The sequence below is a fragment of the Phocoena phocoena genome, chromosome 1 (genome assembly GCF_963924675.1).
Source record: "Phocoena phocoena chromosome 1, mPhoPho1.1, whole genome shotgun sequence".
NCBI lineage: Eukaryota > Metazoa > Chordata > Mammalia > Artiodactyla > Phocoenidae > Phocoena > Phocoena phocoena.
Window position 1 is genome coordinate 109,462,128 of NC_089219.1, and position 12,244 is coordinate 109,474,371.

At 57.4% G+C, this 12,244-nt stretch overlaps 1 protein-coding gene across 1 annotated transcript; it reads left to right on the top strand.

Annotated features, from left to right (window-relative positions):
- Positions 1 to 2,969: 2,969 nt before the first annotated feature.
- On the top strand, positions 2,970 to 12,079 carry ZNF687 (zinc finger protein 687). Its single transcript, XM_065892575.1, has 9 exons — positions 2,970 to 3,082; positions 6,459 to 8,578; positions 8,728 to 8,906; positions 9,325 to 9,501; positions 9,596 to 9,758; positions 9,905 to 10,237; positions 10,362 to 10,474; positions 10,669 to 10,810; positions 10,954 to 12,079. Exons 2-9 carry the CDS (start codon positions 6,476 to 6,478, stop codon positions 11,449 to 11,451), a joined length of 3,708 nt encoding a protein of 1,235 aa, XP_065748647.1. The 5' UTR covers positions 2,970 to 3,082; positions 6,459 to 6,475; the 3' UTR covers positions 11,452 to 12,079.
- Positions 12,080 to 12,244: the final 165 nt, after the last annotated feature.

Below are 12,244 nucleotides of genomic sequence, written 5' to 3' on the forward strand. Positions count from 1 at the left end.
CCTATCTAAAATTGCACCCCTCCTCACATGTCTTGTCCTCCTTCCCTGCTTTGCTTTTTCACAGTTAAAAAAAATTAATAGGCTTTATTTCTTAGAGCAGTTTTAGGTTATAGAAAAGTTGAGCAGAAATTACAGAGAGTTTCCATATGCTTCCTTTCCCCTAGTTTCTCCTGTTATTAACATCTTGTATTAGTGGTACTTTTGTTACAATTAATGAATCAATATTGGTATATTATTAACTAAAGTCCATATCTTACGTTAGGGCTTTTGACAAATGTATAATGTCATGTAACAACTATTACAGTGTCATAAAGAATAGTTTTTTTTTAAATTAATTTATTTTTGGTTGCCTTGGGTTTTTGCTCCTGCATGCTTTTTCTAGTTATGAGCGGGGGCTACTCTTCATTGCGGTGCGCGGGCTTCTCATTGTAGTGGTTACTCTTGTTGTGGACCACGGGCTCTAGGTGCGCGGGCCCAGTAGTTGTGGCGCGTGGGCTTAGTTGCTCCGTGGCATGTGGTATCTTCCTGGACCAGGGATGGAACCCGTGTACCCTGCATTGGCAGGTGGATTCTTAACCACTGCACCACCAGGGAAGTCCCAAGAATAGTTTTACTACACTAAAAATCCCCTATACTCCACCCATTCATCCCTCGCTCCACCCAAAACCTTAGCAACTACTGATCTTTTTATTGTTTCCATAGTTTTGCCTTTTCCAGAATGTCTCATAGTTGGAATCATACAGTATATAGCCCTTTCAGATTAGCTTCTTTCACTTAGCAATGTGCATTTAAAGTTCTTCCATGTCTTTTCATGGCTTGATAGCCCTGCTTTATTTTTCTCCTGGGCAATTTCTTACATGGTTCTGTATATTTTTCACTTATCATATTTATGGTCTTGTCCACAGGAATGTATGTATCATAAGGACAGGGATTCTTGTCTGTTCTGTTCACTGCTGTATCCCCAGTGCCCACAACAGTGTCTTATAGACGGTGCTCAAGAAGTATTAGTTGAACTAAAATATTTCTTAAATACAGTTAGTGTATCTAATTGAAGAACAAACCTATCCAGAACCCTCCTGGCAAGGGAATATGTGAAAAAGTGTTTAGCTGTCTGCACTCTTAAGAATTTCAACTCCACTGCCTTCGACCTTGGGCAAGTGACCTAACCGAACCTGTCTGTGCCAGTTTCCTGCTCAGTAAAATGGAGCTAATAATAGCACTTCCCTCACAGGGTTTTGGTAACGATTAAATGAGTTACTATACATAAATTCTCATAATAGGTCCCACACATAGTGCGTGTATATGAGTAGTAATTATGGCTCCATACAGGAAGACTCAGAGAAGGAGATGAGAATGGAATGCCGGCTGGCTACATCCAGTATGCGATTCTAGTTAGCTGTTTAGAGGTGGACGAGGCGCCCTGAGCTGGAGCAATTGCAGGCAACCTTGAGAAAGACGGCGCCGGAAAGGGGGGCACTAATCCCATTTGCCCATCGCTTTACAAAGCACTTTTACATTCTAAACGCTTGAAATCCTCACAATCATGTCTGGTGGGCATTATGATCCCAATTGTATCCATGAAAAAACTGGTTCGGGGAGGTTGAACGACTTGTCCGATGGAACCATGTGATAAGTGGTGGCCCCAACATTCCCATCCAGAGGTTCTGATTCACACCTCAATACAGTCGCTATTACCCACGTAAACTCTCAGGGCGCGCCAGAGTGTCCGGGGTCCAGGGGTCCTGGACAGGGTAACAGAACCACCTTAATAACAACATCCAGGTTGTCAGCGGCTGTGTGCAAGGCAGGATGTGCAGGCTCGCCGGCCGGCTAGGGTGTGCGAGAGCTGGCAAGGTGGATTTGCAGACGAACTCTGCAAGCGCTTGCGGATTAGAGTATCAAGGTAACTCAATTTCCTAGCATTCCCTCCCCTTCCCCCGCCTCCAGGGGGCGGGACAACAAAGCGCGGGAAAACCGGCCTCGACTCCACCCCCTACCCCCGTGCTGGGGGCGGGGAAAGGAGAACTCTTAAATGGGTAATGGACACGGGGCGGGTTTCCCCCTCCCCCATCCCCGTGCTTAGGAAGCGTTCCACAATGCCGCTTTAAGATCCCTTTGGAAATAGCCCAGGCCACGCCAGCACGCTAACGTCACCTCTCCCCTACTTCCGGTCTGCAAGCCAGTCCCAGGCTTCAGGTGCCGGTGCCTTCCACACTCCAAATCCCGCCCCCGCTACAAGCCCTCCAGCAGAGGGAGGAGCAGTGGGTGACGCCATCGCCTAGGAGCTAACCCGTGCGAGGACCCCATCCATTCAGATTATATGACGATTTAGACAGTGGGAAAACCACGAGGAAATGGTCAACCAGATGACGTGGTGCTTTCGGTGACGTCCCATTCTGTGACTGCTGCACGGCATGACAGACATTGGGGTTTAGCTTGAGAAAACACCGCAAATGGATCAACACATCCGGGCTCCACTCGGGGCCAACGCGGTTCTCCTCAACCTGCCCAACAAATAGAAGCAGAGAGTTCTCTAAATTTGCATAAGTGAACTGCAGGCTTCAGGGATCGCGGCCAATAGGGAGTGAGGGGGCGGAGACACACCTGGGAGAGTCACCTCCTCCTGTAGGAAAGCAGGGAATCAGACTGGCTTCTTTTTAAACGACAGTGGCGGAGGCCAATCATTTTTGAGATGCACAGATGGGGCAGTGGGCCCCGGCGCAACCAATGGGAAGAAGCTTCTCCAGAAGGACTAGGCTTCTTGCCCAATGAGGCTGGGAAGCCTGTGCCTAGCTGTTTCCGAGCGGCAGTACTTAAGACCAACCCAGTACGGAGCTGGGCGGGGCGCAGTACTGAACGACGGGGGTATTGGCCAATGGAGAGTGCGAAAGCGGGCAGCCCAGACCTGGAACGCGAAGGGAGCTGAGGGAGGGGGAGGCTGAACGGGAGAGAAGCAGGAAGTAGCGGCGGTCGTGGGGAGGGCGGCGGCGGCAGCGGCGGCGGCGGCAGCAGCGACTGGAGCAGGGAAGAGACCGCCGGGTCTCGGCCCGCACTGGGAGCGGAACAAGTAAGCGTGCCTGGGGTAAATACCCGCCTTTGGCCCCGCCCCCTGGGGGGGCGGGTAAATACCCCCACCCCTCCCCCACTTGGTCAACTACCCCCTCTCCGCGCCGCCCCCCGGGATGGCTTCTACCGGGGCCCCGACGTCGCCCCCATTCCTTGGGGCACGTGGGCGAAACTCCTAGCCTGTTGAAAGCACAGCCCCTAGCAGGGTAAACGTGGAGGGGGGGTCGGGGTCCCCAACTCCTGGCGCCCCCAGCCCGAGAGGCGTCCGAAGCGCGGCCCGGGGACTGGAAGCTGCGGGATGTCGCGACCTAAAATGGTGTCCGTGTCCGGGGGTGGGGGCGGGGGAACTGGGCCAGGCCGGAGCGGAGCCTGCACCCCGACTGGGCACGGGTCAGCGTCCGGGCCCGGACGGGACCCAGGCTCGTGCCCCAGGCCGCGGCGTGCCTTCCGATTCCTCCCCAGTCTCGAGAGAGCCTCGGGAGCCCTCGGGGGGAGGACGCTGCGCAGGGAGGGAGGGGAGGAGGTCGGAGTTGGGACGGACCCCGGCTGGAGAGCTGCGAGTCTGGCAAAAACTGTCCCCTCCCCACTACTCTCTTTCCACACCTTCCCTGCTCCGGTGTAGTCTTGGGCCGGGAGGTGCTGCGCGGCAGCTCCCCGAGGGCCTGGCCTGGCCAAGGCCCGTCCTTCCCTTAGCACGCTGGTGAGAGCTAGAAAAGCGCGGCGCGCCTCAGTTTCCCCTCTGGCTTCTCCCATGTACACCCCGCCCCCTTTCCGCAACCCTGGACATGCTCCCCGCGCCGGTCCTCGGCAGATGGCAGGGGCTTAATTCCGGCCGCTGCCCAGCTTGGCGGCCGCCTAATCGCCCCCGGCCCCTCGCCCTCCTCTGCGCAGCAGGCCCCGGGCCAGGGAAAGGGACGCGGAGCCCCCACCCGACCCAGGCCAGTTCACCCTCTTCCTGTTCAGCCCCTTCCTTTGGCTTTTGGGGAAGAACAGAGGGAAGGAGGGGGGCTGGAGCCCAAGAGACAGGGCGCAGCAGCCGCAGAAAGGCCTGAGCCGTGGGGCGGGGAAGCCTCTTCGGCCTTGAGCTGCGCTGCTTGATCTACTGTCTGCTCCTGGCTCTCCGATGACCTCTAAGTCACTTGGACGCCAAAGGGGGAGTTGCTTGGGGGAGGCAAGTTTGCAGATGTTTTCTCATAGTCCCCACTGATCTGTGCTCCACCAGCCCACTTTTCTGAGGGCCTGAGCGGAAGGTAGCTCTGGTCTCTCGCCGTCGGGAGGGAGCCGGCCAGGGGAGGGCCCTAGCGATCCAGCTGGGCAGAGGCAAGGGGTGGAGGGCTTTGTTTAAACCCAGATCCTGTAAATTAAGTAGAGGGGGATGAGAGGAGCACTCCCCTTTCGTTCTTCCTCTAGTTGGTACCCTCTCCCTCCACCCCCATCTTGGTCCCAGCAATGCCAGCTGCCACCTGCTGGGACTATCTCCAGTTACAGTCTAAAGGCTGGAAAGAGGTGAGAGAATTGGCCCTGGGAAATGGCTTGCCTTGAGGGCAGGGAATGTGGAGGGAAAGAGACTTTTTCAGTTGCTTCTTCCTAGATATAGAAACACTTGTGGGGAGAAATGGGTAAGGAATACACCTGGGTCCCCCACAAGCTCTAGGCTGGCCTTCTTGTTGGTTTAGTGCCACATAAGTCTTGTGGGACCTTTTTTTTTTTTTTTTGTACTGGGACAAATGGGGGTTGGGTGAGACTTCCTGGGCCACTGTTGCCAAAGGAAAATGAAAAGGGTGAGGAGTGTGAGTTGGGGATAAACTGGGGTGAGGAGCTCAGAGCAGAAATGACAGGGGTGAGGGGCCTGGCTTTTCCCGGTTGAGGCAGCTGTGCTGGATAAGCTCATACCCTGGAGTTTCAGCCCTGGGAGAGCAAGATGGGGAAGGAGGGAGGGAGGGAAGGAGGAGGGGTTGGCTAGGAGGGGCCAGGCACTCTTGGGAAGGTAGGTGAGCGAGCAGCAGGTGTTTGTGACAGGAGAGGCCTAGGCTGGGGCCCTTGTGCTGTTATGGTTTTCCCGTTTTTTCTCTTTGTCTCTTTCTGTTCCTGTGTCTTATTCTTTCCGTCTTGGTCTCTTGGGTAACTTCCCTGAGCCCACTTCGCCCTGTTAACCAAGCTAGATCTCCAGGTGCCAGTAATGACCCCAAGTGGCCCAGACTTGAGCTTACATGACCCCTGACTCTTGTCTCTGACCCCAGCCCTAGGTTTCCAGTGCTTATTCCCTCCCAGCTTCTTTTCGGCTTGGCATATCCTTGTTGTCCTAGCTGTAATAATAAATCATACTCTGGGTTCTGGCTGTCATGTTTATGATTCATATCATGCTCAGAACAACCCTATGATATATAGATTACTTGTCCACTCTTTCAGACAGCAAAAGTAAGGCGGTAGAGTAACTTGCTTGTACAGCAGGCCATTGATAAGGCTGGAACTAGAATCAATTCTTACATCTTGTTTTAAGTCACATGCCCCTTTGTACACATGGCCTTTCAGATCTCTGTGGACCCCCAGAAGATCCATGAAGAATATGAATGGATCCCATGCTGCCATGAATGAGCCCTTAAACTTAGAGCATCATGTACATCCTCCTCCTTAATAGTAGTATTGATTAACTGATCCTGTGCTGGGCACAGGAGGGGTTGAAGTGGTTTCAACTAAGATGCTCACTGAACTCCCTCCATCTCTACTCCCTTATCTCTTATCTGTATTTTTTTTTAAGATTTATTTATTATTTATTTTATTTATTTTTGGCTGCGCCAGGTCTTAGTTGCGGCATGTGGGATCTTCGTTGAGGCATGTATCTTTCGTTGCAGTGTGTGGGCTTTTCTCTAGTTGTGGCACGCAGGCTCCAGGGTGCGTGGGCTCTGTAGTTGTGGTGCGCGGGTTCCAGAAAACGTGGGCTCTGCAGTTCGCGGCCTGCAGGCTCTCTAGTTGAGGCGTACAAGCTCAGTATTTGTGGCACGCAGGCTTAGTTGCCCCCACGGCATGTGGGATCTTAGTTCCCTGACCAGGGATCAAACCCGCGTCCCCTGCGTTGGAAGGTGGATTCTTTACCACTGGACCACCAGGGAAGTCCCTTTTATCTGTATTTCTGAGAAGTCTCTTTTCCTTTGCTCTCTCTGGATTTTGGTGTCCTCCCTGGAAAGTGCATACTACATTCCTTTCAATTTTAGGGTTTGGTAAAACAGGTGCCTCCACCAGCTCTCTAGGATTTGCACTATGGTGGAGGTGTACCCAAGTCAGAGTGTGTGTAGGTTCTGAGAGCGGATGAATTTGGAGGTCTTGAGGGAGGAGGTCCAGCGTTCCTGCTTCCAGAGGTCTCAGTTTGTCTCTCTTTTTCCTGTTTTCCTCAGGTCTGGGACCTGTTGCCATGGGGGACATGAAGACCCCTGATTTTGATGACCTCCTTGCTGCCTTTGACATCCCCGACATTGATGCAAATGAAGCCATACACTCTGGGCCAGAAGAAAATGAGGGGCCAGGAGGCCCAGGGAAGCCAGAACCCATTATAGGAGGTGAATCTGGAGAAGCAACAGCAGCAGCTGCCGGGGATGGCCCTGGCTTGCCCGCCCAGGCCTCTGACCATGGCATGCCACCACCAGACGTCTCAGCAGTCAGCGTCATTGTCAAGAACACTGTGTGTCCTGAGCAGTCGGAGTCCCTGGCTGGGAGTTCAGGAGGGGAAGGGGCCCGGGCTGGGGGAGTGACTAAGGAAGGGTCTGTGGGACCTCGTCTGATGCAAAATGGTTTTGGGGGCCCTGAGCCATCCCTTCCAGGAACCCCGCACTCTCCAGCTCCTCCCAGTGGAGGTACCTGGAAAGAAAAATCCATGGAAGGCAAAGCTCCCCTGGACCTCTTTGCTCATTTTGGGCCTGAGCCAGGGGAGCACCCTGATCCCCTTCCTCCCTCTGCACCCTCCCCACCTCGGGAAGGGGCCATGACCCCACCTCCTTTCTCCTCTCCCTTTGAGCTGGCCCGGGAGAATGGCCCAGCCCTGCTGCCTCCTGGTTCTCCCCCACTGCTGGGGGCCTTGAAGCAGGAAAGCTGCAGCCCTCTTCATCCCCAGAGCCTCCCAGGCTCAGGCTCTAGCCCTGAGGCCACGGTCGTCCCTGCCAGTGTCTCCCCTTCCCGGGTTGCAGCGGTGTCCTTCTTCAAGAAGTCTCCAGGGCACCAGAGCCCTCTTGCCTCCCCTAAAGTGCCCAGCTGTCAGCCCCTAAAGGAAGAAGAGGATGAGGGACCAGTGGACAAGTCTCCCCCAGGAAGTCCCCAGAGTCCCTCTAGTGGAGCCGAGGCTGCAGATGAGGACAGCAATGACTCCCCTGCCTCCTCCAGCTCCTCTAGGCCCCTCAAGGTACGGATTAAGACCATTAAAACATCCTGCGGGAATATCACAAGGACTGTAACCCGGGTCCCCTCAGACCCTGATCCCCCTGCCCCCTTGCCTGAAGGGGGCTTCCTGGCAGAGGCTAGCCTCCTCAAGCTGTCCCCCGCAACCCCGACCCCTGAGGGTCCAAAGGTGGTGAGTGTCCAGCTGGGTGATGGCACAAGGCTGAAGGGCACCGTGCTGCCCGTGGCCACCATCCAGAACGCAAGCACTGCCATGCTGATGGCAGCCAGTGTGGCCCGCAAAGCCGTGGTTCTGCCTGGAGGCACTGCCCCCAGCCCTAAGACGATGGCTAAGAATGTGCTGGGTCTGGTGCCCCAAGCGCTGCCCAAGGCTGAGGGGAGGGCAGGGCTGGGGTCCGGGGGGCAGAAGGTGAACGGTGCCTCGGTGGTGATGGTGCAGCCCTCTAAGCCGGCCACCGGGCCGGGGGCAGGGGGTGGCACGGTGATCTCACGGACCCAGTCCAGCCTGGTGGAGGCCTTCAACAAGATCCTCAACAGCAAGAACCTGCTGCCTGCCTACCGGCCAAACCTGAGTCCACCGGCTGAGGCCGGGCTGGCCCTGCCGCCCACGGGCTACCGCTGCCTCGAGTGTGGGGACGCCTTCTCGTTGGAGAAGAGCCTGGCGCGACACTATGACCGCCGGAGCATGCGCATCGAGGTCACCTGCAACCACTGTGCCCGCCGCCTAGTCTTCTTCAACAAGTGCAGCCTGCTGCTGCATGCCCGTGAGCACAAGGACAAGGGGCTCGTCATGCAGTGCTCGCACCTGGTCATGAGGCCGGTGGCCCTGGACCAGATGGTGGGGCAGCCGGACATCACGCCCCTGCTGGCTGTCCCACCTGCCCTTGGACCTCCAGCCTTGCCTGCCTTGGGCAAGGGTGACGGGGCCGTCACCTCCTCCGCCGTTACTGCAGTTGCCGCTGAGGCCCCTGTGCTGCCACTCTCAGCCGAGCCGCCTGCCGCCCCTGCCACCTCTGCTTACACCTGCTTCCGCTGCCTGGAGTGCAAGGAGCAGTGCCGGGACAAGGCCGGCATGGCTGCCCACTTCCAGCAGCTCGGGCCCCCCGCCCCTGGCGCCACCAGCAATGTGAGTTACTTTTCCCAGTCCCTCCCTGGGATGGGGACAGCCAGATGCCATGGGGACGGGATCTAGGAAGGTGTGGGGGCTTGGTTAGGAGAAGGAATGGGGGACAGGCCACTCCTCACAGACTCACCTGGTTTTAACTCACTCGACAGGTGTGCCCAACTTGCCCCATGATGCTCCCCAATCGCTGCAGCTTCAGCGCCCACCAGCGCATGCATAAGAACCGACCTCCCCACGTCTGCCCTGAGTGTGGAGGCAACTTTCTCCAAGCCAATTTTCAGACCCACCTCCGGGAGGCCTGTCTGCATTTCTCTCGCCGCGTAGGATACAGGTGCCTCCCATCTCTCCTCCCCATAGTCCCTCAACACTTTTCCTCCTGTACTTGGTGGTCTCGTGGCTCCTGGGACCAGCCTTTCAGATGGCCTCACAGAGGTGAGCCCCATCTCTCCTGTTGAATCACTCAGCCCCAGTGTGTTAGCAAACGCAGTCAGGGCGCTCTCTGCCTTCCCTTCGTTCCCCACGGAGAGGGAGCAGGCGGGGCCCCCTCCGGAGCATCAGCTCTGCCTCTCTGCCCCGCAGGCCTCCCTTGGGGAACTGGGTGCTGCAGCTCCCTCCGTCCTCCAGTTGCCCGGGTTCCACCGCTGATTAACTCCTTAGAGTCCACCCAGCCCCCATGAATGAGTGTGGGGTTGGAGGTGGCCGTGGAGATGCCCGCAGCTCACTACGGTGCCTCCTACTTACTCCCCAAGGTGCCCCAGCTGTGCAGTGGTGTTTGGGGGTGTGAATTCCATCAAGTCCCACATCCAGACGTCACACTGCGAGGTTTTCCACAAGTGCCCCATCTGCCCTATGGCCTTCAAGTCTGCACCCAGCGCTCACGCCCACCTCTACACCCAGCATCCTAGCTTCCACACGCAGCAGGCCAAGTGAGACCTGGGGAGGGAGCGTGAGGAGGGGCGGGTGGAGGGGGCTGGGCCTCGATGGGGCAGGACGTCTGCACTGTCTTCTCCACCCGCCCAGGATGATCTACAAGTGCGCTATGTGTGACACAGTCTTCACTCACAAACCCCTCCTCTCCTCGCACTTCGACCAGCACTTGCTGCCCCAGCGTGTCAGCGTCTTTAAGTGCCCATCTTGTCCTCTGCTTTTTGCCCAAAAAAGGACCATGCTGGAACATCTCAAGGTACAGGGGTCGAGGGATGGAGGTGGGGTTGCCCAGCTGTGTTGACCGGGGACGCCTCCGGAAATGGGAGCAGGGGAGGAGCCAGGACTCTGGCAAAGCCAGGTCCTCTCCCACACCAGCCATCCCCCCTTGTCTCCCTCTCACAGAACACACATCAGTCTGGGCGCTCGGGGGAGGAGACTCCTGGGAAAGGGGCCGGGGGTGCCCTTCTGACCCCCAAGACTGAGCCTGAGGAGCTGGCTGTGTCTCGGGGAGGAGCAGCTGCCCCTACTGAGGAGTCTTCTTCATCCTCAGAAGAGGAAGAACTGCCCAGCTCCCCTGAGCCCCCTCGCCCAACCAAACGGCCCCGGCGAGAACTGGGGAGCAAAGGCGTCAAGGGCGGGGGTGGGGGCCCTGGAGGCTGGACCTGTGGCCTTTGTCACTCCTGGTTCCCTGAGCGTGACGAGTATGTGGGTCACATGAAGAAGGAGCATGGCAAGGTGAGTGGGGTGCCCCTGGGGAGCAAGATGGGCTGGAGGGGCAGCATTGGGATTGACCTGTGTGGCAGTGGAGCTGGGGTGCTGCATGGAGCCTGGCTGAGACCCCCAACCCCTGCTCTCCTAGTCAGTGAAGAAGTTTCCGTGCCGCCTGTGTGAGCGCTCCTTCTGCTCCGCCCCCAGCCTGAGGCGCCACGTCAGGGTCAATCACGAGGGTATCAAGCGAGTTTACCCATGCAGGTAACCCTTACCCCCTGGCCCCCTTCCTCTTTTCTGTCCGGCAGGGTGCCCCCAACCCTGGTTCCCCAAAGTACCTTCCCACCTGCCTCTTAGGTCTGAGTGGACTGACGGTTGAGGCCTCCCTCTGCTCAAGCCACGAGCCTTGGTCTTTGGGCTGTGCCGCTGGAGCCCACCCCGCCCGCTCTCCCCTTTAGGTATTGCACAGAGGGAAAACGCACCTTCAGCAGCCGCCTGATCCTGGAGAAACACGTCCAGGTCCGGCATGGCTTGCCGCTCGGGGCCCAGTCCCCTGGCCGGGGGAACGCCCTGGCTCGGGGCCCTGGTGCCAGAGCCCAGGTAGGCAGAGGCCCACCCTGCTGCATGAGGGCTTTGGGAGCAGGAGCCTGCGCGGTTATAGCCGAGGCCTCAGGAAGCTGGGCAGGGGTGCCAGGGACGGTGGGGGGTGACGGGAGGCCCGGTTTCTTCACTCTCTTCTCCAGGGGCCGGGACGGAAACGCCGCCAGTCCTCTGACTCTTGCAGTGAGGAGCCTGACAGCACGACACCTCCAGCCAAGTCCCCCAGGGGCGGCCCCGGGGCGGGAGGCCACGGCCCCCTGCACTACCGGAGCAGCAGCTCAGCGGAGCAGAGCCTCATGGCGGGGTTGAGGGTGGATGGCGGTGCCCAGCAGTGCCTCGACTGCGGCTTGTGTTTCGCCTCGCCTGGCTCCCTGAGCCGGCACCGTTTCATCAGCCACAAGAAGAAACGGGGTGTGGGGAGTGCCAGTGCCCTGGGCCTGGGGGATGGGGAGGAAGAAACTGCCCCTCCTTCCAGGTCTGACCCAGAGGGGGGAGATTCACCCTTGCCAGCTGCTGGAGGCCCACTGACATGTAAGGTCTGTGGCAAGAGCTGCGACAGCCCTCTCAACCTCAAGACCCATTTCCGCACACACGGCATGGCATTCATCAGGGCTCGGCAAGGGGGCAGTGGGGACAACTAGGGCCCAGGCCTGGACTCACTAGCCCCCTCCCTCTTCCTTGGGAGCCTGGGTCACTGCTGCTGCCTGGTCCCTGGGCTGGGGAGTGCCATTAGAATTCATGTTTTGTTCAACTCCTCTCCCGCTAACCCCCAAGGACAAGCTTTTGAGAATGGTAGTTATTTGAGGTTCCTGCCTTGGGTTTGGCCCTTGGGTCCTAGTAGAGTGGGTCCTCCATTCCTTCTTTCTGAGCCCAACACTAATTATTTTCTTGCTGCAGCCCCCCCATGTGGGACGGGGGGGGTGGGAGGACGAGAAGGCCCAATGCTGGGGTGGTCAGGGGCACTCTCCTCAACCCCTGTGGGCACAGATGGCAGCCCTGGCCTTGCCCTAGTGCCCCCCTGAGACTCCCTGGCACTCAAGCCCTCCACCCCTGCAGTGCCTTTCACTTATCTTTTTTTTTTTTTCTCCAGAAATCCGGGGCGGGGTGGGGGGAGGTTGGTGGAGACGAGTCCTGTCTAGTGGGGGGTCCCAGGGAGAGGAGGGGACAGGCTCTCAGGAATCCTTTATTCTTGTAGTAATAATAATACTAACAAACAGTGGGGGAAATGGGAAGGAGAAAACCAGACCATTAAAACTGCTCGTGGTTTAATCCCCATTCAAGCTCCTCTTTTTATGTGACTTAGACAATGTGGACGTGTCTGGGAGGGGGTGAGCGACAAAGCTGGGAAGGCCCTTCTTCAGGGAAGTGGTATTGACTGAGACAGGCAGGGAAAAAGCAATCTTCCTCCACTTCGTTCTGTGTGGTGCCTTTTGT

Bases quoted from the DNA above. Each gene is read 5' to 3' on its own strand.
- ZNF687 (XM_065892575.1), top strand. From the start codon at position 6,476: ATGGGGGACATGAAGACCCCTGATTTTGATGACCTCCTTGCTGCCTTT. The intron at 8,579-8,727 runs GTGAGTTACTTT...CTCACTCGACAG, and splicing joins CCCCTGGCGCCACCAGCAAT to GTGTGCCCAACTTGCCCCAT. The intron at 9,502-9,595 runs GTGAGACCTGGG...CCACCCGCCCAG, and splicing joins TTCCACACGCAGCAGGCCAA to GATGATCTACAAGTGCGCTA.